Source organism: Typopeltis vanoorti, chromosome 23 (genome assembly GCF_054136105.1).
Source record: "Typopeltis vanoorti isolate ZY-2024b chromosome 23, IOZ_Tvanoo_1.0, whole genome shotgun sequence".
NCBI lineage: Eukaryota > Metazoa > Arthropoda > Arachnida > Uropygi > Thelyphonidae > Typopeltis > Typopeltis vanoorti.
In genome coordinates this window covers 89,857,483-89,883,552 of record NC_143571.1, presented here as the reverse complement: position 1 = coordinate 89,883,552, position 26,070 = coordinate 89,857,483, and the positions used below count along the sequence as shown (strand labels likewise).

General features: G+C 34.7%; 1 protein-coding gene across 1 annotated transcript in view; it reads right to left on the bottom strand.

The window, feature by feature from the left end:
- Nucleotides 1-13,663: 13,663 nt before the first annotated feature.
- LOC150094048 (synaptogenesis protein syg-2-like) overlaps nucleotides 13,664-26,070 on the bottom strand; it is a 255,756-nt gene continuing 243,349 nt past the window's right edge. Inside the window, exons 12-15 of the mRNA XM_090412942.1 lie at nucleotides 25,048-25,185; nucleotides 23,913-23,949; nucleotides 21,436-21,593; nucleotides 13,664-14,473 (exon numbers count right to left, since the gene is read on the bottom strand). Coding sequence (XP_090269068.1) covers nucleotides 14,415-14,473; nucleotides 21,436-21,593; nucleotides 23,913-23,949; nucleotides 25,048-25,185 — 392 coding nt within the window. The 3' untranslated portion in view covers nucleotides 13,664-14,414. The remainder of the gene's footprint in view (nucleotides 14,474-21,435; nucleotides 21,594-23,912; nucleotides 23,950-25,047; nucleotides 25,186-26,070) is intronic.

Sequence of the window (26,070 nt, the reverse complement as noted above, 5' to 3'; positions counted from 1 at the left end):
TCCGAAAGATAATATGTGAAACTTACTAACAATGCGTCACGTGTTTAGTAGCACCCGTGTTTTTAGACATAAAATAAAAACGTTCTCATTGCAGAACAAATTTAAATAACAGCCTTAAAGGCATTCATATGCATACTTCATGTTATGTGGTTTCTTATATACGCAGTCATCATTTAATAACCTTCTTGCCGAAAACCTAACTCTGCTTTCAATAAACATTGAAACTGTTGACTAATAAAATATGCAATTAATGACAGTTTTTTTTTTGTTTTGTTACTCTTATTAGTACGTGTTTTTACTTCCCTCTTTGAGTCGATCTGGTGAATATAAGGTGGATTTAGCTCTCTAATGAAACGTTAATTGAAAAGATTTCAATAAGTGATTCTCTGAATAGATCAGTAAGCAATGTAGTATTATTGTAATCGGGATGATATATTAGAATTTATTTTCAACCATCAGTGATTTATTCAGATGTGAAGGATTAATTAGTTATGCTCAACATGCAGCTACTAGATGAAGCAAAAGAGAGCATCGTGCATGGTCATAGAGTATCAAGTAACACATGAAGCCTGCCATCAAATGACATGACAAAAATATCGAAAGTAAATGACGGTGGCGACAAGAAAAGTAAACAAAATTACAGCTAAGCATTTGATAAACAATTAAAATCGGTATAGATCTATATAAATTACCACTGACTAAATTTATTAAGCAATTGGTTTATCAGGCAAAGTAAAGAGAGCAAATGGCACAGTTAAATCAGCTTGTGTAACAGACGGAAGGATGACAACCCCAAAATAATAACTCATCTAAAAAAGAAAACCTTTCATCATTAAGGTCAAATTTCGAGAATTTTCTTTATGGAGAACCAATCCGATAGAGGTTCGTTAATTTTCAGTACGCTAGTATCGTGAATGGGCAATAAGGAACTTTTTCACATTTCACTTAAAAAGTTGTGGGTTGCGTTCCGTGGTGGAAGACTGTTCCAGAGGGCAGCAGCAGCGAAGGGATAAACGAAGAAGATGAGGAGTTTGTTCTGTGGGTTTGCAGTTGAAGTGTGAGGTGTTGGATAGCTGCTGCACGCGTTTGGACAGATGTGCAAGAAGGTGGGGGAATTATTAGTGCCAATTCTGATTTACAGCAGCCATAGAAGTATTTATAGAAGATTGAGATTGAACGCCTGTGCTAAAGTGAGTGGAGTGTATTAGGAGACAGGGGTCGTCACTCAATATAACTGCTCTTTTCTGTATAGAATCCACTATTTTCAGGGAGATCTTAGGGCATAAGAGCCCAGATATAAGAGCATTATTCAATGGTTGGGCGGATTTGTATTTTTATAGAGTTGGAAGCTGCTTGGAGTTAAAGTTAACATCTCGAGCGAAAGAGAAAGCCTAATTTTAATGATGCAGAGGATGCTATATTTGTAACATGTTTGTGTCAAGAGAGAGAGATTTCAGGTTAGAGTAATTTTGAGAAGGTGAATCTCATCTTGAATAGAGATTTGAGTACTGCCAAGATAAGATCGGAAGTACAGGGTTCTTTTTTGTGCGAAATAAAATTTCGCACTAAATTAGGCCATCATAGAAATTGAACGAAACGTGAATATAATGATAAAGTGAAATAAGCCCAGCAGCCTGCAATTGACCAGTATTTCCTAAGATTGTGACTTCTCTTATTTGTTGAGACTATAGTCGTTCTGATGGAATAAGGTGTACACTAAGGAAATCAGCGTGCTTTAATATTAAAAAGGAGAAAACAGATACGTCTTAAAAGGGATACTGTTATGATTATGGCATGACGATGGACTAATACTTATATTTACTGTTTACCGTGTGCCCAATGATGGCGGTTGATATATTTTTATTAGAGATAAATAATATACTAGACACATTAAAATAAGAGCAGTTATACTAGTGAGTGAGTGACGTAAATATGGATTTATTCAATAATGATAATGTGTTTAGAAATATGTTATATTCGGACGGATTTTGCCCTGTTAGGGGCAAAACAAAAGGTATCTGGAAGGAAAACTCCGTTCTAGATCACTTCCAGTAGTTTTGATAATTTTTGTTGATGTCATTATTATTATTATTATTAATAATAATAATTATTATTATTATTATTATTATTATTCGTAGTAGTAGTAGTAGTGGTAGTAATTCTCTCAAACTCCTCTATTATGAATTCTTACGTACATCCTCTCTAATAAACATAAAAAAATTAAAGAACTCCGCCAAAAAATCACAAAGCAAGATTTGGTGTTCATGAATTGTCGTTGGAGTGCAACTTCTCCAAAAAAGAAAAGGGTTGTGAAAATTGTAAGGATGAAGTGCTTACAGAGGAAGTTAGGCCATGAAAATAAAATAATATCAAGAACAGGGGAGTTCTGGGAGGACATCCGCATTTTACCTCCCTTTAGAAAGCCGTGGATGGATAGTAATACCAGAGAAACCAACAATTTGGCAAGTTGCACTGATCGTGAGCAGTTTTATAAGAAATAGTGTGGCCTGTGATATATCTTCTGTGATCTGTTTCGGTAATGAGTCAGATCATCACTCTATGGTATTGATCGCCGGTAATGTGTGCAGTTCGTTTGTTCATGAAAATGTCTAAATTAGTTTCATTTAATAATCGGCTCGAGGAATATATAAAATATTATAAACAGTTTTACGATGATGAGGGATTTATCAAAGTGAATAAATGTGTAGATAGCAGAGCAAAAATATGATAAAATGAATCATGGTAAAAAAGACTTTCTAAGAGCCTTAATTACGGAAACTCTATTCAACAAAAACATCGGTAAAACATAAAAAATAAATACTTGACGAAATACATACATTATTCTTTAATTTGTATGTATATATATATAACACCTTGTTGCAACTTCTATAAGTAAAGTTGATAAGGCTCCGTATTACTATAACCTTGGTATTTAGGGTCTAGCTACTCACTGAGGAGGCCTCAAAAAAGGTTGAAACCGGTCTGGGTAGTGACCCCACCCATAATGCATTGCAGTATACATCTTCTAGTGAGATGTGCTTTGCATTATGGGAAAATACTAATAATAGTGATCAGAGCTTTACCCACATTTACAATGAGTTGCCCTGGTGTTGCACCACCTTTAGACTTGAACTATGTTTCAAGCGCAAACTTAATTGTTTGCATACTTGAGATTAGGAGTTAAAATAACCAAGTTATTAAATAACTTGGTTATCCTAATATACAATATCCCTAAGTTAAAAAATGTATTACATATATATATATATATGAATCAGCATAGAAAGATTTAATTTTTCAAAAAGACTATTAAAATTTTGCATAAAGCTTAAAATAAAGGTTAATAAAGTACTTCCTAAAGAAACTTCTTAAGTGTGCGAAATATCAGAATGAAGAGTAGAAGATGTTAAACACAATAATTGGATGAAAAAAGAAAAAACCTATCTATTCCCGATGGACTATGACGTCACGTGGCACTTAACGGAATGAATAATCAATTTGTTAACTAGAGTAGTTGCAATTTTGAGTCAACAGAGAGGACAAAGCACTCAAGTAACTGACGGCGGATAAATAATCCATGTACCTACATGCAATAAATAGGATGAGATAGTAATTAGTTTTTTGAAGGGGAAAAGAGGTTAAAGGATACGATGAAGCAACATACGAAGATTAGGAGTAAAAGATACGATGATATAAATGTCGTAGCTATACAAATTGCAATACAGATATAAAAGTACTTGACAGATATTATATCCAGTATACTAAATATTTTGAAATAGGAAATTGATTGAACATTTAAAGAGTACCTCAGCGTTATTTAAACAAAGTAAGAAAAATAAAATTCGAAATTCTAGACCAATATCAGTATTATCAAAATCTTAATACAAAAAATACAATAAATAAATAAATAATTACCTGCAAACTATATTCTTTTACTTGCATACGTAGTATGGTTTCAGACCTGGTTCATATACTGGAAAAAGCACTGTTGGAATTTCATAAAAGAATTTATAATGGAATAAATAGGGGAACGTGCACAATATATTTTTTTGATATCTGTAAAGGGTTGGACTGTGTATCGTGAACCCTGCTTCTAATGTCAATGTACAGATAGGGTCATAGAGGTAGGGCAGTGAAAAGGGGCCCCGCAATTCTTAAATATCTTATTGCATTTATATACATAAATCTCGTACTGCTATATTTAGCGGAGTACATGTAACCGTTTCTTTTTTTTTATTTATTTCTATTTTGTACAGTAAGTACTCCATGATAAAATTGTGTACAACTTTTTCCTTTCCTAAGGGCACATTCTTAACAGCAGTGCAAAAATAAAATCCTTGTCTCTTATTTCTGCAAGGCTTTTACTTTTTTTTTTATCTTCTGAAGGGTTCGGTACATAAAATTTCAAAATCGGAAATTTTGAGTGCTTACCAACAACAACAACAACAACAACAATAATAATAATAATATTATTATTATTATTGTTGTTGTTATTGTTGTTGTTGGTAATAATAATAATAATAATAATAATAATAACAGCAGCAACAGCAACAACAACAACAATGCTGACCGCAACGAAACTGATAAAAAATATTGAAGGAGAATCCGAATGCAGCTTATCTCAGCATCGCTCCCCCAGATACATTTCCCCCGCCCTTTTTAACGGCCTCCTGATTAAATGGTTTAAACTTTATTTAAATAATTCAAAACAATATATAAGCTATGATAAATTTAGTAGTGAAACAATAAAATAAATTAAAATAAAATATTATATCCAAGGTTCAGTACTTTAGTACTGAACCTTGGATATAATATTTATATATCAAATTCAATATCAGTACTACTTTAATAATATGTAAATGAAGTGTGTTGGTTTAACATATTTAGTAAAACACAATTTTAGGATGAAACGGTGCTCATTTATTTGGCGCAAACATTGAGGCGGTAGAAAATCACACTGACCATAATACAATGAAATTGGAAGAAGCAGTTTAACAATAAGGATCTTCAAATTAATATGGATAAAAGTAAATAGACGTACTTCACGTTAATAGATAAGCTAGTTAACAATCTAACTATAAAACGATGTTCAAAACTGTGAATTATTCAGAAAACGAAGCCAATAAAGTATCTTCGGCCTGCATGTTGAACAGTAAGGAACTCCCATGTCTCATTTTTGGTCAAATACAATGAAGATCTTTATAAGTAGACATACACTATGTTAAAATTAATTAGTGTAGCATTTCAGAGTGATATAGTACTATAAGCACATCGGAATAAAAATAAATTTACATCATTACACTAGCAGGAAGATCTGTTAACATCTGCCTTGGAAAACTTAAAAAATACCTTCGTAAAAATACCATAACTATGAAGAATTCTCCGAACCGGAAGAAGTATGGTTGCATTAATTTCTTAAAAGATTGGGAGACTGTGATCTTAAGATCAGCTTCTCTATAGCTGTAATACCTTTTTTACAACATTAGAGGGCATCAAATTAGGACTTTATATCTTTTGTCCGTTAAATTTGAATTGTTTTACTCGCTCATTGTAGCGTGTAAACTATAACATGCTGCTGCTGTGTGCTCTGTGAAGATGCTGATTTGGAATTCAGCAAATTATAAGCCAGTTAATAAACATCCTTTTTGTTTTAAATAAAATAGTTCGTGTGGTGTTAATACCGTTAAAATAAGTCATGAATAACATTCAATGCCTAAGCTTGTCTATTAGATTATAAACTATCAATTCCATTATTCCACATATATAACAATTCCAGCAATTCCATATATATATATATTACATTACCCTATTAGTTTCTGTTCTTTTTATTCTTCTTTTTATCTTTAATTTATATTTTTTCTTGTCATTATATTATGACTTACTGGAGTGGTACTTATATGATAATATTTGTTTTCACTTATACTTAATAGTTTTTTTTTTAATTCGGAAATGATTTTGAATAAATATTTCACAGAATATTTGATCTTGCATTTTGAAGCAAAGGGTCTTATTTATCTTATTAAATAAACTTATGTCTTATTAATCACTATCAACCTCACACCACCGTAGGGTTTGAGTGCATTTCCATGGCGTGCCAGACAACAGGTGATCTTCACAGCAGTAATTATCAATTCTGTGTGTGTGTGTGTGTGTGTGTGTGTGTGTGTGTGTGTGTGTGTGTGTGTGTGTGTGTGTGTGTGTGTGTGTGTGTGTGTGTGTGTGTGTGTGTGTGTGTGTGTGTGTGTGTGTGTGTGTGTGTGTGTGTGTGTCGTTATAATTGACTTGGCTGTTTTGCGGGATTAAAAGTACGAAGTTTTCTATCATGAGGTGAAAAACCTTACTTGTCTTAGATCGCTAACTTCTCTATTCAGAAAACAACCGAGAGTTTCTCATTGCATTTTATGTTCTTCCTCATCATGATGAATGTTAACAGGAGTCTGCACAGGCTTCTCATGACTCTGAACTGGATATAGAATCTTTATTGGGTATGATTCATTAAGTTTCCCTTTCTTTACTTTGATACTTTTAGGAATCGATCTCGCTATCAATAAGCATCCAACTCTTGTGGTCCATTTTATAAAGAAAAAATAACTGATTTTCATGAATTCAATCTACACTTCACTTTGTTTTCAATTACAAATAGGTGTTTTAAGATCAATCAGTACTTTTTAGTTTTAACTGAGAACAAAAATATTGAAGTTTGCGACCGTTTCTCGAAGGCGCAGATGGAATTTCTAAATTGCTTGATTGGCGTTTGTGCGATTTCGTAGCTAAAATATCAAAAGTTTTTAAATAAATTATATATCTGAAACTGATAAGTGTATTATTACAGGAAAAATATTATATTTCTTGAAAAACGAAGGAATAAAATACAAGAGAATTCCAAAGTTTATTTCCATTCAGAACATCTAAGCAGAAAGACTACTTACGTGTCAGTGCCCATAAGGTTTGGGAACTTTTCAAGAATCTGCGAGTATTTATTCTTGCTAGAGTGTATAATAGCTGCAAAAATCTATCTTTTTCTCATCAGGATCGTTATAAAAGGTAAGGAACGTAAGACACACACACACATTCACGCAAAAAAAACATCAAAGTTTTTTTGCGAATGTCCACATTTCTGTATACAAAAGTATCCTAGCAACCAGTTATTTTTAGAGCACATTTGTCCAATGTTCGTGTGTTACGGATAACATCTGCACTTTCGTTAAAGTCAAAACAAGCAAAGAAGACAAAGAAATGAAGGAATCTCGATGCCCCACTGATTAGAGTTTAAGTATGAAATAATGACTCTTCGAAGAACAAGAAATATGTGATTCGAAGAAATAGGAATCGATGACTTCCAACACACACACCAAACGTATACTCGTGATGTTAAGCTATCAGGAAAAAAGGAACACTTCTTCGTGTTAACTCGAATGTGGACAAACATTTGTCCAATTTTCGCATGTCACCGGAAAGACTGTGAATCTAAGATGGGACTTCGAGTTCGTTTTCTTACATTGAAGAGACATGCTTTTCATTCAAGTGAAATTTCTCATAAGAATGTGCTTGCAGATAAAGTCCATATTTTATTCTTTTAGGGAAGAGCACTTTATAAACCCTATTTAATTCTAAAGTTTTATGAAACTCAAAACTTGTTCAGACTTTTTTCCCCATCTAGCACCTTATGTAGAGGGTGTCTCAATTTTCATCTATCTTTCTACAATAATTATGAGGCTATTTACAATTATTTTAATTCAAATTTCGTTATAATTAAAGTTAATGTTTTAATTAACAAAATCTATTTAATTCCATTAATATTCAGAAATAATGTTTATAACTCTATAGGTTTGATGATTTATTTCGATATTTCTTATGATGCAGACTAGTTCAGAAACAGAAAGCTTTTCATTTATGTTAAACCAACAACAACACAATCAACAGCCTCCCAATAACGCTGAATTATTGACTGACTAAACCCACTACGACATCGTTCATCCATCTTAAATCTTACGTTCCATCTACCTCTATTGTTAGGAATAGCATTCTCCTTGAAGTATTCCCTAAAGAGTACAATCTCCAGCTCTCCAAAAGAGAATATCAACAGATTACTCTTGACCCTTACCCGCACACTGCATTGATTTATTACAGGCTTCATGGCCTCTCGTGCTTGGGAGTGATATAAAAAATATGTAGATGACATTCACGTTTTAGTCTTGCGAGAACGAATTTCGATAAATAATACCAACAACGGCAGAAACAATATGTAAGTGGTTGCCTTAGAAGGAGATTAAACGTTGATCACGCTTCGTTCTGATGTTCAACTCCCATCTGTAGAAAAAAAAAATAGGAGACTGACCGACTTTGAGAGAGGGGTCTGCTGAACACCATCAAGAATTTTTAGAGAGGTCTTAGAAGAACCATCAAAAATGTGAGAGTAGTATTTATTCCAGGGTTGGAATTTACATATCTACATAAGGTATTTTCCGCATTGCATTCTTCGTTAGTCGTTTTTTTTTTCAATTTTTAAATAAAATTCACGTTACTTTATGCTCCTACACACTAGAAAATCGCCATGAAGCTTTTAACATTTAGCTTTGTTAACTCACTACACAGTGGCAAACGGAAAATGGCTTAATTTGGTAAAATATGCACTCACTCATTTATGAAATAGTAAAGTAGTGGGTGAGGAAGAGTCGTTGACATTGCATGAAAATACATTTCGAATGCGGGCATTTTTAACGGACCTCATGACGGACCAATCATTTTCAGAGACGAATCACCGAAGTGCACGTGTTTTAAGATTTTATCTTGTAACTGCTTTTCGGGTTTGTCAAAGAACCTGGATCGTTTCCATAATCACAAAAACTGTCTTTCAACGACTTACAGTTAAGTTATTTTAATTTGCTTTTTTCTGGTGCATTTGGAACGGAAATATTGTTTAGCAAAATAACTCGAGTTTTATTTTCGAAACTTCCGCATGTAGATTATTTATTTTTCTCTTTCTCTTCATGAGCAGCTAAATGGAAACGTTTATTCCATTCCTTGATACTCAATGAAAAGAGAGTTCCATGTCTGTAAAATTAGTTTCGGATATTTCACAGAGTGCTGAAAGACTTGATCTCTTTGATCGGCATTAAGAAATGCGCTTTCTATACTGTTCCATTCATCTTTAATCAGGTGTGCTTTGACAGCCAATATCTGGGGAACATTACGTGATCGATCCCTTCTTTGTGCGATGACGTGAGGGTCATTAAGGAGTTTGTTCGTTTATACATCGGAAATTTCGAGTAAAAAGTTCCCTAAACACGGATGATTGATCTGTTGCGATTTTACCATAAACCCCCACTTCGATTTTAATAACCTGTTAGAACTTAACATCATTAAGGAGAGCTTATCAGAAAGTTCGGAGACAGATTATTTCTTTTTATTGCTTTGGCAATACAGATGAGTCCTCTTCTGCATCCACATACATTTGGAGAACGATACGAAGATTCAAAACATCTAGACCAATTTAAGATTGGTTTAGTTGCTTTGAATTACTGACGAAACAACTAAAGTTATGAGAACAGAGTTTGTCTTCTTATTGATTACGTGTACTCTTTTTTGAGAGAAGAAACACCTGAGTTTCAGGGAGGAAAGACGTACTACCTCTTTATGATATCGGCCAACATACCTTCAGCTGAACATTTGCTTATCAAGGTTAATTGCCTCGTAGATGGGACTCGAACCCAGGTTGTTCCAATTGAAGGTAAAATATCGCCTATCATTATTCTTTGCAATCTCATGCTACCTTTCCTGTAAATAAGTTCTGACTTCTCTTTTTATTTTTTTTTTGAAGAGGCAACACGTGCACGGTTAAAAGTGGAGTGAATAAAAAACAACAACCAGATGGCACTTGCACGTATGCTGAACGATTTTCACACTATCACATCTCGTGTGGGCTTGATTTCAAGAAGTGATGAGTCGTTCTCGATATCATTTTCCAACATTAATGACCTTCTAAATTAAAAAGGGTAGAAATTGATTATTTATTAAACTGCTTCGCAAAATTAAAAAAAATATATAGTTTTACTGGATAAAATGTTCACAGATTCTGCTGATAAGTTCCCTGATTTAATTCACAATTGCCAGTTGCAGATGAGACAACTTTGCATCGAAAAAAGGGAGTAATAAAAGCAAAAATGGCATCTAGTTGCGTTTTTAGATTAACATTTGTAAATATTGTATTTTACTATAAGTTTTAAAAGAGGTAAACCGTGAGTAGACATATCGGTACACAATAAAGAAATATTGTCAAAGATACGTTATTCAAAATGTTCCATAAAGAAATTGGAGATAGCAGGAGAAAGAGGATATCTTTGACAATATTTCTCCCAGACCTACGCATTGGTTCAGATATGTCGATGACATTTTTGCTGTATGGAATGGCTCTTCTGATGAACTTCAACAATTTCTCACTAAGTTAAACGCATTTCATCCTAGGATCAAGTTTACCCTAGAAATAGAATCAAATAAGCAGTTAGCCTTTTTAGATCTTCTAATTCTTCGCCAACCAGATGGTAACCTACATTTCTCAGTTTATAGAAAGAAGACTCATACAGGCCATTATATCCATGCAGAATCTCATCACCATCCCAGTCAAAAGGCAGGAACTATTAAAACACTGGTTCATCGGGCCCACTCCTTTTGTTCTACAGACGATCTTTTACAGAAAGAACTACAATACATAACTTCTTCCTTTCTATCTAATGGTTATAAGAATTGCTTCATTGAAAGAACTTTGAGTAGTTTTAATATGTCTTCCTCTTCAAACACAAAGGAAATAACGCACATTACTATCCCTTATGTACAAGGCATCAGTGAACGTATAGCAAAAGTTTTAAAACCACTGAATATTTTTGTTGCCTTTCGACCGTTTAGAAAAATCTCCACCTTTCTCACTTCTCCTAAGGACAAGCTTCCACATCTTAATCATCCAGGTGTCTACCAGATTCCGTGCTCTTGTGGATTATCTTATTTCGGACAAACGGGAAGATCTGCCTCTATTCGGCTAGAAGAACACCAATCTTATATTGAATACTTTAAACCTGAAAAATCTGGACTTTCTGAACATGCCATCTTCACTAGACACAGAGTTCATTGGAGAAAGACAAGAGTTCTTCACAAAAGTCAGTTTCTCATGGAACGTCTTTATAAAGAAACATGTGAAACTCTACTTCATTCTCCTAACTTAAACAGATCCGACGGCTTACGTCTATCCCCTTTATGGGAGAGAGTACTTTACAAATCAGCTAATCTTTCCTAACTTTTTATTGTATTAATTTTTTTTTTTTAGGAAAGTTATTGACCTTTTTAGTTATCTTACACCAGCTACTTAGGTGGCGCTTTTTGGAATTGTCGGTTAGTGTTTAATTTTGAGCTTAATGTACTGAGGATGCCTTTGACACACAGGCGAAAATTATACTAATAAATAACTTTCTACGTGAGTTTTTTCCGTTATTTATTGTGTACCGATTGTATCTTACTGTAAAGATAATGTCGATTCTTACAGGCCACCGTTCCTAGTTCGAACATAATTTGTTCTCCTTCATTCGCATTCGCCATTCGTGTTAAGCAATATTGGGATCCAACTCTCCGCTCTTGAATTTGAATTCAACTCTTGAAGTCTTCAAGAGTCTCGACATTACCGTATAATAGTTTATATTTGTCAGTGGTTTGTATTTGGAAGATGGACAAATGTAATTTTACGCTCTTGTAAAGCGATTAAGATGTATTGAAGGTCGCAATGAAATATGTTTCAAATTCAAAGATGTGTATACAGTTTGTCGAAATCGGTATTTGGTGATAGGGGAAAGGATGAAGTTTGAAAGATAAGAATACAGATTTTTTTTAAAAAAAAATTGTCCTTAAACATTTAGGCTATATATTCAAAAGATGGAAGATGAACCTTGATATGATAGCAAAGAAAACCCTGTGAATAGGAAAAGCATAGATAGAGGCAAGCAAGAAAGCACAGACATTTGATATAAATTTTATCTGTTCGAAGTAGATATTCGAAACAGCAATCCTATCTCTTCCAGAAATGCTGAATGAAGTAGTGCTTGTTTGTTGCCATAGTGATGAATTGAGAGCTGTGGAAGTAGAAGTTATGAAGGAACGATTTTTTTGTTGTTGTTGGGCACAGCCTGAGTATACCCTGGGGGTATACCCAGGCTGTGTTTGCCTTTGGCAAAGATGACATGTCAGAGACTATAATCCCTCTAACGGAATTTTGTGACTGCTTCGAACTGATATAGTGGATTGTGGTGTCTGGAAACTTATCCACGTTGTCTGATATTTATATTTTGGAGTTTCTGGGTGACTGCTGTTGGAGAATATTAGCAATATTAACTGTGATAGTTATATATGCAAAAATTGTTTTGGCTACATAACAATAACAGTGGCTAAATGATCACAATATTACAATAAATCCTTTGACTCCTATCTCATATGGATATTTCACAGTTCATCCAACAAGTTCTGCTCTGGTAGCTTTAGTTGATTCTACCGTAATAAGACAATTACTATGAACTTTAACTTAACAAAACTGTCCGGTGGACATGAAATCAAATCCGTTCTGAAACTACTAGAAGTGATTTAGAACACAAAGAAAGCGAACTTTCGAATCGCAGATAGTTGCTACTCTAAAGCGAAATGCCAGCTGCCTGAGCGTAAGGATCCTCTGGTGCCGTCATTAAGTCCAAACGTAAACTTAAGAAAATAACCATATCGCCTCCAGAATATTTTAGAATGTTGATTATAACATAGTGTGAAGTGATGACTGAATACGAGGAGAAATAATCAATGCGAACATAAGAATAGAAACAGAAAATAAGATAAAAAAAAGATAAGCATTATGAACTAAGTGAGCTTATACAAGCTCGTCTAGAACAAACTTTTACAAACATCAACGCCAGTGGGGATCTCTCGCTGTCAATGGTAGAGAGAAAAATACAAAATACAAATATCCAACGATTTTTGGATATTTGTATTTTTTTTGCCATTTTGAAAGTTTAATTTTAAAGAAGTTGAAATTCTTTGAACGCATCTTCATCCTTTAGTGATGAAGATTCTTTCATTTCGATGAACTTGAATTGGGTTCTCTGAAGATATTTCTGAGCACCGATTTAATCTCCAGAACTTATGAGGGATGAAAATCTCTAGAATAGAGAGTATTAATAAATAGACAAATAAGTGATAATATGGTTGAAAGGTGTAGAGAGGAGCTTCAGAAAAATCGAGAAGGCAACTGAGAACAAAGGACGATCTTTAGATATTGTGTACAGTTAAGTAAGAAACTGAGGATTTTATTTTCGTCGAGAAGTTGGGGGGGGGGTGTATACACCTGGATGGGAGTATACACCCCCAATCAATCAATCGATTTCCAAGCGATTGATTGGAAATGCATCCTTGGAAAAAAGATGCATCTTCATGGATCGCAAATGAGTTTATTGGCAACAGCTAAGTATCCATTCACAACGTGTCTTTGGTTCGACTGTGTTTTTTGATTTCAACAATTGACTTTTTTTCACCTGAAAAAGTTCTTAAAAAATTCACGCTTCTATCCTCATAAGCAGCATGCTTTTACTGCTTGTTCTGTATTAATGTTGATGGTAAGGGGTGAATAAAGCCAGGAAGTACTCTCTTTTTTAAATCTTTTATTAAAAAGTAACTCACGAAAGCTGTAATGTAACAAAACTGCTACGTTGAAATAAATTAATGGCAAACAATCATGTGTTCAAATGATCGCGAAACAATTGGCATAACCGATAACAAATAGCTACTACATAAAGATACATAAGGGTATGGTTTTGCTAATATCTCAGATCCGTACAAATATTACGAATTTTCATTTTTGCTGTTCTTTATTAAATATGGTGTAGCTTCTTTGTTTTTTCTTCTTTTCTGCGAATGTCTGCTTAATAAACTGCTACAAATATTTATACAGAAAGACACAACGATATTTATTTGCTGCTTTGGGTTTTTTGTTTGTTTTCATTTCTTTGGACAACACAGCTGCCGAATCCTCTTCACAAACGGGTGGCTCACGAATATACACACATCACAAAGGTTCTCTCCTCTGGAGAGACAGATTTGGGAACAGTCAGCAGCTTTTAGACCGCGCCGAGCTGCACTCGGCAGGGCGATAGTGTGAGGGACAAGGTTTGCCGAGAGACATCGCTAACCTCCAAAGGTTCCTCTTTCGCGAGTGCTCATCTGTTTCACACAAAAGCAAATCCGCACCCAAACAATCTGCTCGCTCGCATTTTCAGGTTGTAAAATCACTGTGGTTATCACTGCCTCGGCGGGCTCCAAGTGACGGACAGAAAGAACAGGGACCCACTTCCTCAGGGAATGTTCCCTTCTTTAGCACAACACGGTTCACCCTACCCCAACTAGCTGTCCAGGGCTGGGGACTTAATTTCATCCGGCCGTTGATGTAAGCGCACAATTCCTGTTGGGGGAAAAATTAGGGTTTACTACTAAAATTGCGATGATGGAATCGTAAAATGCTATTATATAACTAACACAAGATATTTAATAGCTCTATGAAGAATGAAACATCAAGACGTGACATTTCTATAGAAAAGAAAATGCTGGATTAAACAATGGCTAGTTTGAGTACTAAATCATTTGTATTGAAATCTTTCTTTAAGGATTACACAGAAATCAGCATGCGTTATGAATAATTATGGAAGCAGACTACTGTGCGAGAGAACTTACTTGAATCAGATTAAAATAATATTTGACGTTTCGACTATTAATATCCCTCGGGAGCACGTATATATACTGTACATTAGATCAAGCTACATCATTATACACTAGAGGAGGCTATGAAGAACTGTTTTGTTCTACCGTTGATCCTAGCCTGACCTCTGGCGGAAATAAATAAAAAATCTAAATAAATAAAAACTAAAATCAATGAAAAATAAAATTTAAAAAAATAAAATAAATATGAACGGTCATGAAAGGTTCGGCACGAAACTCTTGCAGGTTTTTTCTATATTCAGCTTTGAAATAATGTTCGATTCAATATCCACTTAATTTGAATTTTCCTTCGCCGAAGTGAAGCTTTTTGGCTCTTTGTTTCAATAAAATAAATAAATTGGTAAAATTGCATCAGCAGTTACTAGTCCTGTTATTTTAAGTTCTGTTTGTTGGGAGAATTAAATTTCTATTCTTTCTGGTTTCCAATATGTTTGTTACTCATGCTCGAAAAATAAAAATAATAAAAAAAATGAAAAATAAGAATAAACAAATATAAAATAATTATTAAAAAAAGAATAAAAGCATCATAATAAGGCCATAGCTATCACATATATACAGGGAATAGGTGAAGGAATAGACAAAACACTTAAAAATGTAGCATTAATGTAATTTTAAGGCATTAATGAAAATAAGAAGTACACTCGGCTCTTACAAGAATCCTCTTCCTCCTCGGCCCATCCAGGTGTATAGTGTCGCCTACCCTACATAAGTGAAACAGTACGTACAATCCAAAACGAAGACAATCCAAACGACACATCCATTTCCTTAATTCTGAAAAGCAGGTCTCAGTTGACCACGCATTTCAAACGATTGCAAAGACACCCAAGTCGGATCAATATCTGGTACGAACGTAAATTCGAGGAAGTCTGTGAAATGCTTATTAATAAACCAGACCTCAACAAAAATGACTGTTTAAAATCCCCAAGGATTTGGACGGCTCAGCTACAACCCGCATAGAATCCAGAAAAAGAACTTCAACAATTTTTTAAACAGAAATAACCCGTATATTCCATAGTAAGAAGACTAGAAATTTAATTTGATAATGATCCTGTGCCTCTCAAACAAACAGAACTTAAAATTACAGGACTCTAGGAGATACTCATAGTGTAGTTTTTACTTTTTTAATTTTCATTTATTTATTTTTTTCTATCAAAGTATCAAAGGTCAGGCTAGGGTAAAAGGTTGACCGAAGAGCGAGAGGCGATGTAGCTTGTGATCCTACGTGAAAAAAAAAAAAAAAAAAAAAAAAAAAAAAAAAAAAAAATATATATATATATATATATATATATATATATATATATACTGTATATGTATTTTGAGTGTGACTTTAACATAAAGATCGAAACGGTACATATTATTTTAACCTAATTAAAGTAAGTTCTCCATCACAATGTTTCAATAATATTTATAAACGTATGTGGTCAAAATATATATGAATTCGAATGTCGAAAATTGCCAATTTTAATGCTAAATTTTACTCTACTTTAAAATAGATGTGTGAGAAGTAATTACATAATAAATGAATTATTATTTGCAAAAAACCACATCAACTCAATAAAAGCAAACTAAAACCATTAAAAAAGAAGAGATCATATAATAAAAGTTACATTCATGACCTAAGTTTATTAAAAAAAAAAACTTAAGTAATAAATTTAATTAAGTTTATAAGTGAAGTAGCTCATGGGATTCATGTTAAACATTTTTATTCCATTTTTTTTTTTTTTTGGTTTCTCATTTTTAAGTGACGAAACGTCAAACAACATTGTAGAAAGATGGTGAACTTCCTCTGTACCATTATCTCATCCCTTCGTGCTTGATTCTTAGAAATCTTTCTATATGTACTCCACAAACATATGATAAGAGACTCGAACTCATAAAAAAGCTACAAGTAAGTTTATTTGAAAAAAAAAAATAATGTGAAATTCGTAGTTGAGATTCATTCAGAAAAACGAAGTTGGTTCTGAAGCTATTCTTAATAAAAAAAAAAAGCGTGTATTCCATATAAAGACCCTCTTGACTGATTATTTCAAAAAAGTATTAGTGAATAGAGATTAATGATGAATACTTAAAGACGGTGGATGTGTGTGTGTGGGGGGGGGGGGGGGGTTCTAAGGTTTTTCTTGATTCAACAGAAGTGGGAAAAGCGAATTCATGACGCTTTTCTTATTATAGCATTTTTAACATTATACTAATAATGTCTTTATTCTCAGTGATAATTAGAAATCTTATCACCGTATTAAAATAAAGATTGTCAGGAACGATGCTCTCCACATCAGTAGTTATTCGATATTTTTTTATGTATAAAAGGAGAGATCATATGAAAAACATTGCATTCATGCCTCTAGGAATCTTAATACACACTCGCTTTCTTTATTTTCAGATCTATTCTTTCAGTAATGATGTGGCTAACAATAATTCTTTGGGGGGAGGGGGGGAAATCCATTCATCATTGTTGTTTGCATTGCCTTGCAGCGAAATGAGTTCGCAACTGAGCCAGCACTTTAAAATTTGTTACTCCGTTTGTTTCCTTGCATTTTCTTTTTGCCTTTTTATTTTTTTACAATTTTGGCGCTATTTATCTGCTTTTTTTCCTCATTTCGTTTGCCTCCACAGCTCTCAGTTTTTCGGTAATTTCTACTGCGTTTTTTTTTTTTCATACTTAAAATTGCTGTCCAATTATTATTTTTTTTTAACTTGCTTCCCTATAAGACATGCTCGGTCTCTCTGCACACTACCATAAGTACTCTTTCCGTGATTTCTTATCCAGTCTTTGTTTCTTTCCGTTCTCATTATTCGTGTTGTTGTTCTTCATCCACGCTTTGTCCTATCTTAATAATCTTTGCCAAGATTAATAGATTTAATGACTTCGCCACGTCTTTGCCAATTAGAAAATATAATGGCAAATTACTTTTTAATTTATAGGAAAAAAATGTAAAAACATCCGTACCGAAGTTGGTTATAATCTTTCTCCTTCTCTGCAAGAAAAGAATTTCGTATATTCACTAGGAAGGGGCGGAGTTCCCGTACTTGGGAATGCATAGTTTAATGTTTAATTGAGTTTGGGGATTCGAAATGGGCGCATCACGTTAAAAGTGGGTCAACAACAACTGCGCTTGCAAATTAACCGGATAAATCAGAGAACGCGCATTTTAATGAAGATCCTTTGTTAAAATTTTGGCTAACTTTCCCAATGAAAAGTTCATTTATTTCTGAAGTAATGAGAGCAAATCCAGCGGAGTGTAGTTCCACCCCCCCACCTTTTCTGATCCCCTTTACATGTAAACTAGAGAAGGAACGGCAAAAGAAATGTTGAAAGAAACGTTTCAAGAGGAATCGAAATGATTGCATTTTAATTCAGAAAGCGAGGAAATTGCGAATGGTTAGTTGCAGACGTCTTGAAGAAAGTTGGTTTCCTCACAGGACTTTGTAAACAGGAAGAGCAAATTCTCTGGAAGTTTCTTAATCATGTTTTCAAGGAAAGAAGCGGTCGATAGTGGACGAGCAACCCAATTGACCGGCAACAGCAAGTGCCAAATTGTCCATCGTTTAACAGCCAGACACATAAACGTGTTATCGACCCGAAGAATTCCCAATTAGCGTGAGACCATTTTAAATCGATGAGGCATTACAGCAACCAATAAAATGACTTAATGAAGCTCTTTCTCTTTATGTCCTTCTCTCTTGAAGAAATTCGAGCCCAACAAGCAAGAAACTTATTTGGTTGTCCAACTGAGATCTTTACGGGCTGCGCACGTTGAATGCAATGAAGGACAAGACGAACTCCTTTAATAGTTTCCAACCAATCCTTTAATGCTTTGCGATATGATTTCTTTTTTAAACTTAGCTTTCAGATGATCCTGCAACTCAAGAAATAATGATAAGGCAATTGTAAACGGGTATTGAAGATTACGCAAGTTTGTGTGAAATTTTATTTTTCACAGGAAACATTCAACATTTTTTCATTGTCTTTAAATTAATTTCTCATACTTTAGAAGTACAAATAGAACCTCCGTAGCTCAGTTGGTATATACGAAACCTTTGGTCGGAAAGACCTGGGTTCGATTCCCATCAGCGACGTGAGGAACCTTCATCTAGTCTGTTTCGATTAAAGGAGAGTAAGCTGGTCTCATACGGAGATAGAGGTCTTTATTCATGATTTTCATTTTAATCATTCATTTTTTTCACCCGGCAACTCGGGTTTTTCGTCCCCCAGCACAGGCAAACCAGCCCCGGGAACACATGGATTACAGTCAGGAATACTTAAGACGATTCCTGCAGCCATAGGTCTGATTCGTCAGCTGTGCCAATCCCGATACGGATAAAATTGGGGTGGGGTGAGATGGTCCCGTACCTGACCGTAAAAGGGGATCCATTTTACGGTCAGGTACGGGAAAATCCATTTTCCCGTACCTGAATTACATTCAAGTGGGAAAAAATCCATTTTCCCACTTGAATGTAAGTCATTTATGCCGTATTTGGTGTAGATTTCTCTAATTATAATTATTTTCTCTAATTTTGTTTAATTGTCATATTAAAAAAATATTAAAAGACAATAAATATGAGTAGAGATCCTAAACTCCAAACGCGATGAGTTCCATTTAGTCATAATGGCGTTTCAGTTTGCATAATTTCAAAATTACAAAAACTCGTTTCAATTCAGTCTTAGTTTAAAACAAAATGATTATTTGAATTTCTCATCTGATCACTGCTTTTATATGCATTCGGTTGGACGCATCTACTTCTTGATGCAATAAGCAGTTAGCAAAACGCACTCCAAAAGAATTGACGCAGATTGCGAAATCTTATAATTTTGCAATAATAGCCACATCCAATTATGAAAGTATAAAAAGCAAACTTTTTATATTCATTTTATATCCCTAAATAATATCCCTAGACCAAAAACGCATCATTGTAATATAGAGGGGGTTTATCTCTTGGTGTGATATGGAATGGGATTGCTATCCCAGAGAAAATCTTCACAGTGATGGACACGCTCACTACACATCTCGCAAATGCAATGAAATATTGCACTAAAAGTCTACTGTAATAGAACAAATATTAAGTTGAACGAATCTCCAGGGAAATTTGAAGAAATCCCAGATCATGTGTAAGCTAACAGATATGTGATTCTCTCAGATAATTTCAAAACTAATTGAAATGAAAGATAAATTTCAATGAAGGATAGTGTGATATCCTTCTTGAGTAGAAGACATTTTTGTTATAAAAATTCACATCTTTCCGATCCTATGCTGTGAAAAATATCATTAGTACAATGAGGCCGTCAATTGGTTTACTATTTTTGTATTCTTTGATGAATTATTGAGTTCTCTTTGATTACAATATTTTTCCCAAGCGAACGGGATCAATATATTTATCAGTCGCGCTCGAGCAAACAATATCTTGTGAAGGTTTAAAAGGTAATAAAAATCGACTTTGAAACAAAACGGAATGTTATTTTCCCAGTCCTTATAAGAAAACATTCTTTCTTTGACATGCTTCGATTCTGTTTGGTGTGAAAAGAGAAGTAACAAGTAATCCTAACACAGACAAAGACGACAAAGAAAAAAAAATCTCTTAGTCGTGTGGGCAGAGAAAACAAGTCCTAATGGACGTAGAAGGGAATGGGGGGGGGGAAGTCTCTAGTAGTGCTTTTGTTCTCAAGAAATGAAAGGTTTTTGCTTCCTTGAGATTTCTGTATGGCGTGCGAGATACTGCAGTTCATATGTGTGTGTGTGTGTACTCAATGCCCGCGATGTTATCTGCGGAGCGAAGTTGGAATTACAACCGAGTGGGGCTCAAGGAAAAGCGTCGCATCGTGAGGTATCTGGTTGGCACAGTGGCTGCGATAACTGGATGTGAGGATGCTCTCATCACTCCGCAAGAGAGGAAATGAAAGACTGGGATGATAAACTTCTCCTGCTCCTGTCCTGCAATGTTGCTTCTTTCAGCAGAAACTTCGTGGAAAAAAAGTATCTGTCGATTGTTTAAGCAGCTTACACTGTGGTTTATCTTCAATTTTGTGGTATTTTATTTGTTTTTATTTTATTTAATTTTTGTCGTTTCGAACTATCCTTTTAAATATCTTACCTTATGGTTGCTATCGTAACAACAACCACAAAACAGGTGTTCTATTTGTATTCTCAAACTTTGCAGGTTTCTACCAGTTTTCAAAGTTGTTCAATATTTATCTATTTAATCAATCATTAAACTTTCTTTTTCGAATCTAGGAGCTCAAATTAGTCAGTCAGTGCATCTCCAGGACTAACGACCTTAATTCATGATAAAATATTTTCCGGGTTTTACTCTTACATTTGTTATCGAAAGAAACAAAAAGTATATGCTGTATGTTTCGCTGTAAGCAACTACTCGCTTCGATAGGAAGAAGAACGTATTAGTGCGTATATAAAAATATCTAAACGCTTCTACATTGTTTTTTAAAACGTATAAAATTAACAAAAACGTAGAATCAGTGAGTTGATTCATCACTACGAAAGTATCCAGCTATTATTATTGAGCAACAGAACAAAAAACTCAGCGTAAGTAATACACACTTTTTTAATACGAATGTTTTAACGTGATATTGTTCGTGACATAAAATTATTATGCACTAAACATGTTACTAGTTAGAATATATGGTTTAGACCCCACCTGTTCCATTCTGCCTAAGCAATGGGCTGCCGTCTGGATTTAGACTCGGGAATAATGGAGACTCTTCGCAAGGGGTTTGGTCTCCCCCAGAAGTATGTGGACGGGAAAACAACTGGGAATTCTCTCCAGGGGATCCACTGGTCATTTGACCTTGAGTGCTGAAAAAAAAATCAAAGAACATGGTTTGTCTGTCGTAAGACTAAATTTATTGCAATATAATAAAACATATGGAATATGATTCCACGAGCCCTTGGTTGCAATGAAGATTTTTGTGATTACTAGTGTACGTTATTAAGAATTTTGCTTCCTCTATAATTGAGAAAGCTTTTCACTAGTTGCCACATGTGTTATGCAGTACCAAGTTCATTGATTTTAAGTTTTGGCCTTTGTGAATTGCAATCTCTCCATAATTTCCTTTTGTGGAAGCGCACTTAGACGCCTACGGTGCACGTGTTATGATGAGTATTGTATTTGAATTTTAGCATTGCAGATTCTCTTTGCAGACGAGCTGCTTCCGAATGAAAACAAACAACAAGCACTTTATCAAAGTCATCATCCAAGGCTTAAGAGAAAGACACAACATTACATTTCCTCGATTATCTACGAAAATCGAAAACCTCGTTGTCTGACAAAGATTTATCGTTCACTCCAACAGTTATCATATAAAAATTCGAGCACTCAGATCAATGTAAAAATATCATCTTGGCATTTAAGACGTCTGTTCGGTTGTCGAGTGATAGTGGATGGACGGCCGTTCTCTAAAAGTGAAATGATATAAAGGCGCGCTTAAAAAAGTGTCGAAAAACAAAAGCACCATTATAGACAAGATTATCAATCATCCTATGAAAGTATCTGAAATCTCTTCCGGTTCTGCTTTTTTCTTGATTGATTTCCTTTCCTGTATTCTTGCTGGAATGGAGAATCAAGAGAACTAACTAGCTGTGACAGAGGAACACACACCGATAGACATTCTGGCGCCGAAGCTTCAACCACAAATTTTATCTGCGGGCTAATATTCGCAATGGTACCGCTACGCCAGCTTCGGTCAACAACTGAACGCCAGTCGATTTCGGTGGGATCATTGCCCACAGTCCAAAGACTTGTTCCGCTAAGCTGGACAACTGCGGAGCTATTCATATCTGCAGAAACAAATGGAAAATGATCATTATCGTGTCGTCCGTAACCATGCTTTTTTGAGGGGGGAGAGGCCGGCTAATTTCCCGTTTTTAAATTGGATTTCTTTCTAGGAAGTTGCACGCAGAACATCGAGATGATATTATTCATATATAGACCCAAGAAAGTTATTAAGAACGGAAGTAAACATGGAAAAACCATGATGACACACGCAAGCACGAACTACTTGTAGTCTGCTCATTCAAGAAATTTCATTTGCTCACCTATTACACACTGATCATTGCTGACCTGTATAATCAGCCACCTGGTTATGAAAACTTTCCCAAATATTTAGGAAATGAATCATTTTAGTTATTGATCAGAGATTCCCCTTTAAGACACACATTTTATTAGTACGGTATCTGCTAGTTACAGGTCAGAAAAAACAATGTTCTCACTATTCCATCATCCTTCCCGTCCATCTAAGGTGGGTTGTGGCTACCATGAAACGAACAATAACTTCCAGTGCCGCCAAATTATTTAAATTTCTGAATTTAGACCACTTACACTCTAACTGTAACGATAACATTATAACTGATTTTTTTCTATGGATCTTGCTATTACCGAAACATAGTGATATAATACTTCTCTGATATCCTGATCAAACATTTGCTTTCAAACCTTTCCAATCTTCGTTCTTCTTTCTGTGTGATAACCGAAATCTCTACCATGTGAAGAGTAGATTCAGCTATATTTTAATAACGTCGGAGAGATGTGTATTTTACCATATATTTGTAAGTTTGATCATACCCAAGGTTTATTCTGTGTTAGATACTTTCTTCGTAAAATAACCTGTCTGTAATGAACGTGCCTAAGTTACTGAATTGTGTTTTAATCTGTACTTTCTTCCTCTTCCAAGTTAAATTAAGAAATGGATTTACTGAAATTTATCTACATTGCATATTTATTGACTATTTATTATGTTTATATTCACTTCACTATTAACCATGTAATACTACTAATAATACAAAACAGAAATTTAATTAACCATGCAATTAATTAAATAAATATACTTTTACTGTGAATTAAATTCAAAATAAGCAGTAAATACATTATCTAAATTTGCTGCAATCGTTTAGGCCTAATCTACTTTCAGTAATGTAATATTTTAAATAATTGTCTCAAGATTTGCGACTTAAAACGGGCTAAGTTTCGAAAACGTTCTGTTATTTCTTAAATATGTAAATTTTAATAGATGTTTATTCAAATAACAGTTTCTGGGAATGCAACAAATTTAAAGTATATTTCAGCAAAAATATTCTTTTTTTTTTAACAAAAAAAGAAAAAATATATTAAAATCTTACCTCTGTCTTTCTTTAATTTCCGGTTTATCGTTTGCAGCTGAAATATAAAAAAAAAAAAAGAATAAACGTCAGTGGAATAATCAAGTCAAATAATTTAAATGCGATTTTCTCCGTATATATATCGCAGCAATCAGACAACCGCAAAATGCGCCAAAGTTATGCCTGCATATATAACGAAGCAAAATTAATTTAACGGTATAATGAAGGGAAAAGCTCGATAGCTGAATCGATAACTTAATAAAGGGAGCATAAAACTAACGAAGTTACATTGGAACTGAAATATTCACGCTAAGCAATAATTGGCATATTAATATCGGCAGCAAATTTGAATTCGTGATCTAACGCACACCGCGGCGAGGTAAAGATACAAAAATTAGTTCCATTCGTAACAAACGAACGAAAGGTGGAGAAATGATTTAATAATAAAATGGCTGCCGACATACTAAATATATTCATACGAGCGCGATTACATAACTTGGAACGGTTGTTGGAATTATCGCAATAGGAGGATGATTCTTATTTCATAGAACATTAATGGTTGGCCTCTCTGGAAGGAGGGCTAACGAAACAACTGGTTAATAATGCATTTCCCGCTAATTACACTGTCATCTCGAAGCTCAACAGCTTATAGAACTTGGCCGTTTCCTCCAGTTAACTCAAGTACTACATGTAACTAGATGTGGTTAGCGACTTTTACGCTCTAATTATTAGAACTGCGAAAGAGAATTGTGAGGAATCTTTGTAGCGAAGGTTGACTTCAAGCATGCAACTAAGGCAGAAGTACATGCGTATTTAATCCGGGGGAAACAACCGATGTCAGAACACACCGAAGGTTGTAATTTAAGGGAAGCAGCATTACTATAGCGGAGCACGACTTGAGAAACCGTCGACTACAGTAAACTCGAGAGACATTTATGACACATTAATGAGCCATGCCGGCAGCTTGCTTATCTAATAAAACCTCTGGTGACAACACCCAGGTCCGGTACTCATCACCGGTGTCAAAGGAGCTATAATTTAACTTGCATATGTAAATGTCTGCATTCATAACATCACCGCAACCTACTCAAAGTTTGTCGAGTTTTGCCCCCACAAAGCTACTTGTGCGCAGATTAACTAAGTTTCGCGTACTCACCTCTTATTCTCCTTCTGATAACGACAGCTGCAGCGGTGATGACCAATACAACCATCAGGATAACTATACTTCCCGCTGCTCCGGCGACAATAATAAGATTTTCTTCCTGTAGCAATAATTGGACCCATCCCGAGGGAGCTAAGAAGAGAGAAACACACAAAAAAACACTTAGTTACTGCAAAGTATTGCATAAACTCGAATAAAGGTATCTCTCTTTCTCTCTCTCTTTCTCTCTCCTTCTCTCTCTCTCTCTCTTTAAAGACGTAGTCTAACGTCAACAAAGAAAGGAGGAAGACGTTACCTTTGATGCGTTGCTGTATACTTGGAGGTTGTGTATTTTCTCCTCAACCTAATGGTTGGTGGAATACCAATGCTAGTTTGCTAGAGAATTGTTATTGAACAAGATGGTATCCTGTTGCCTTCCTTGTTCAGTAGTAAATTCATGTCTGTAAATATATGTGGTCACGAGGCCACTTTGCCTCGTGAACACATATGAAGGATGAAAAACCATAGTTTCTGAGAGAAAACCCTCCTCCTCCTACGTATGAGACCGGTTAACCTACCTTTGTTTGAAAACCTATGATAAAGGTTCTTCGTGTCATGGATTCGAGCACAGGTCTTTCCAATCAAGCAGCTCCATCGAAAGAGTTGAAGAGCCGTTAGAGGAATATTCGAAATGTGGGAGAATCATAAGAAAGTAGAAAGATAAATAAAATAAAGTGTGTAATATTTTTATTACAGCAGAGTAGGCAGAGCTTCTTTAGTCCTTAATAACTGTTTGAAGATCGATGGGCACCTCGTCACCACCCTACAGCCATCATTAATAGTAAGCAAAATCGATCAGTGACAATCAGTTGATTGCCATCATCTGATAGTCCTAAACCCTAACAAGTATACATTGTGTATGAAATAGATCGAGTTCTGTGGTTGAGTTTGTTGAGTTGCTGGGTAAGAAAACCTTACTTGCCTGTGCCACAGTTTCAATAAATCCGAAAGCCGAAGAGAGACTTTAACCCCTTAACA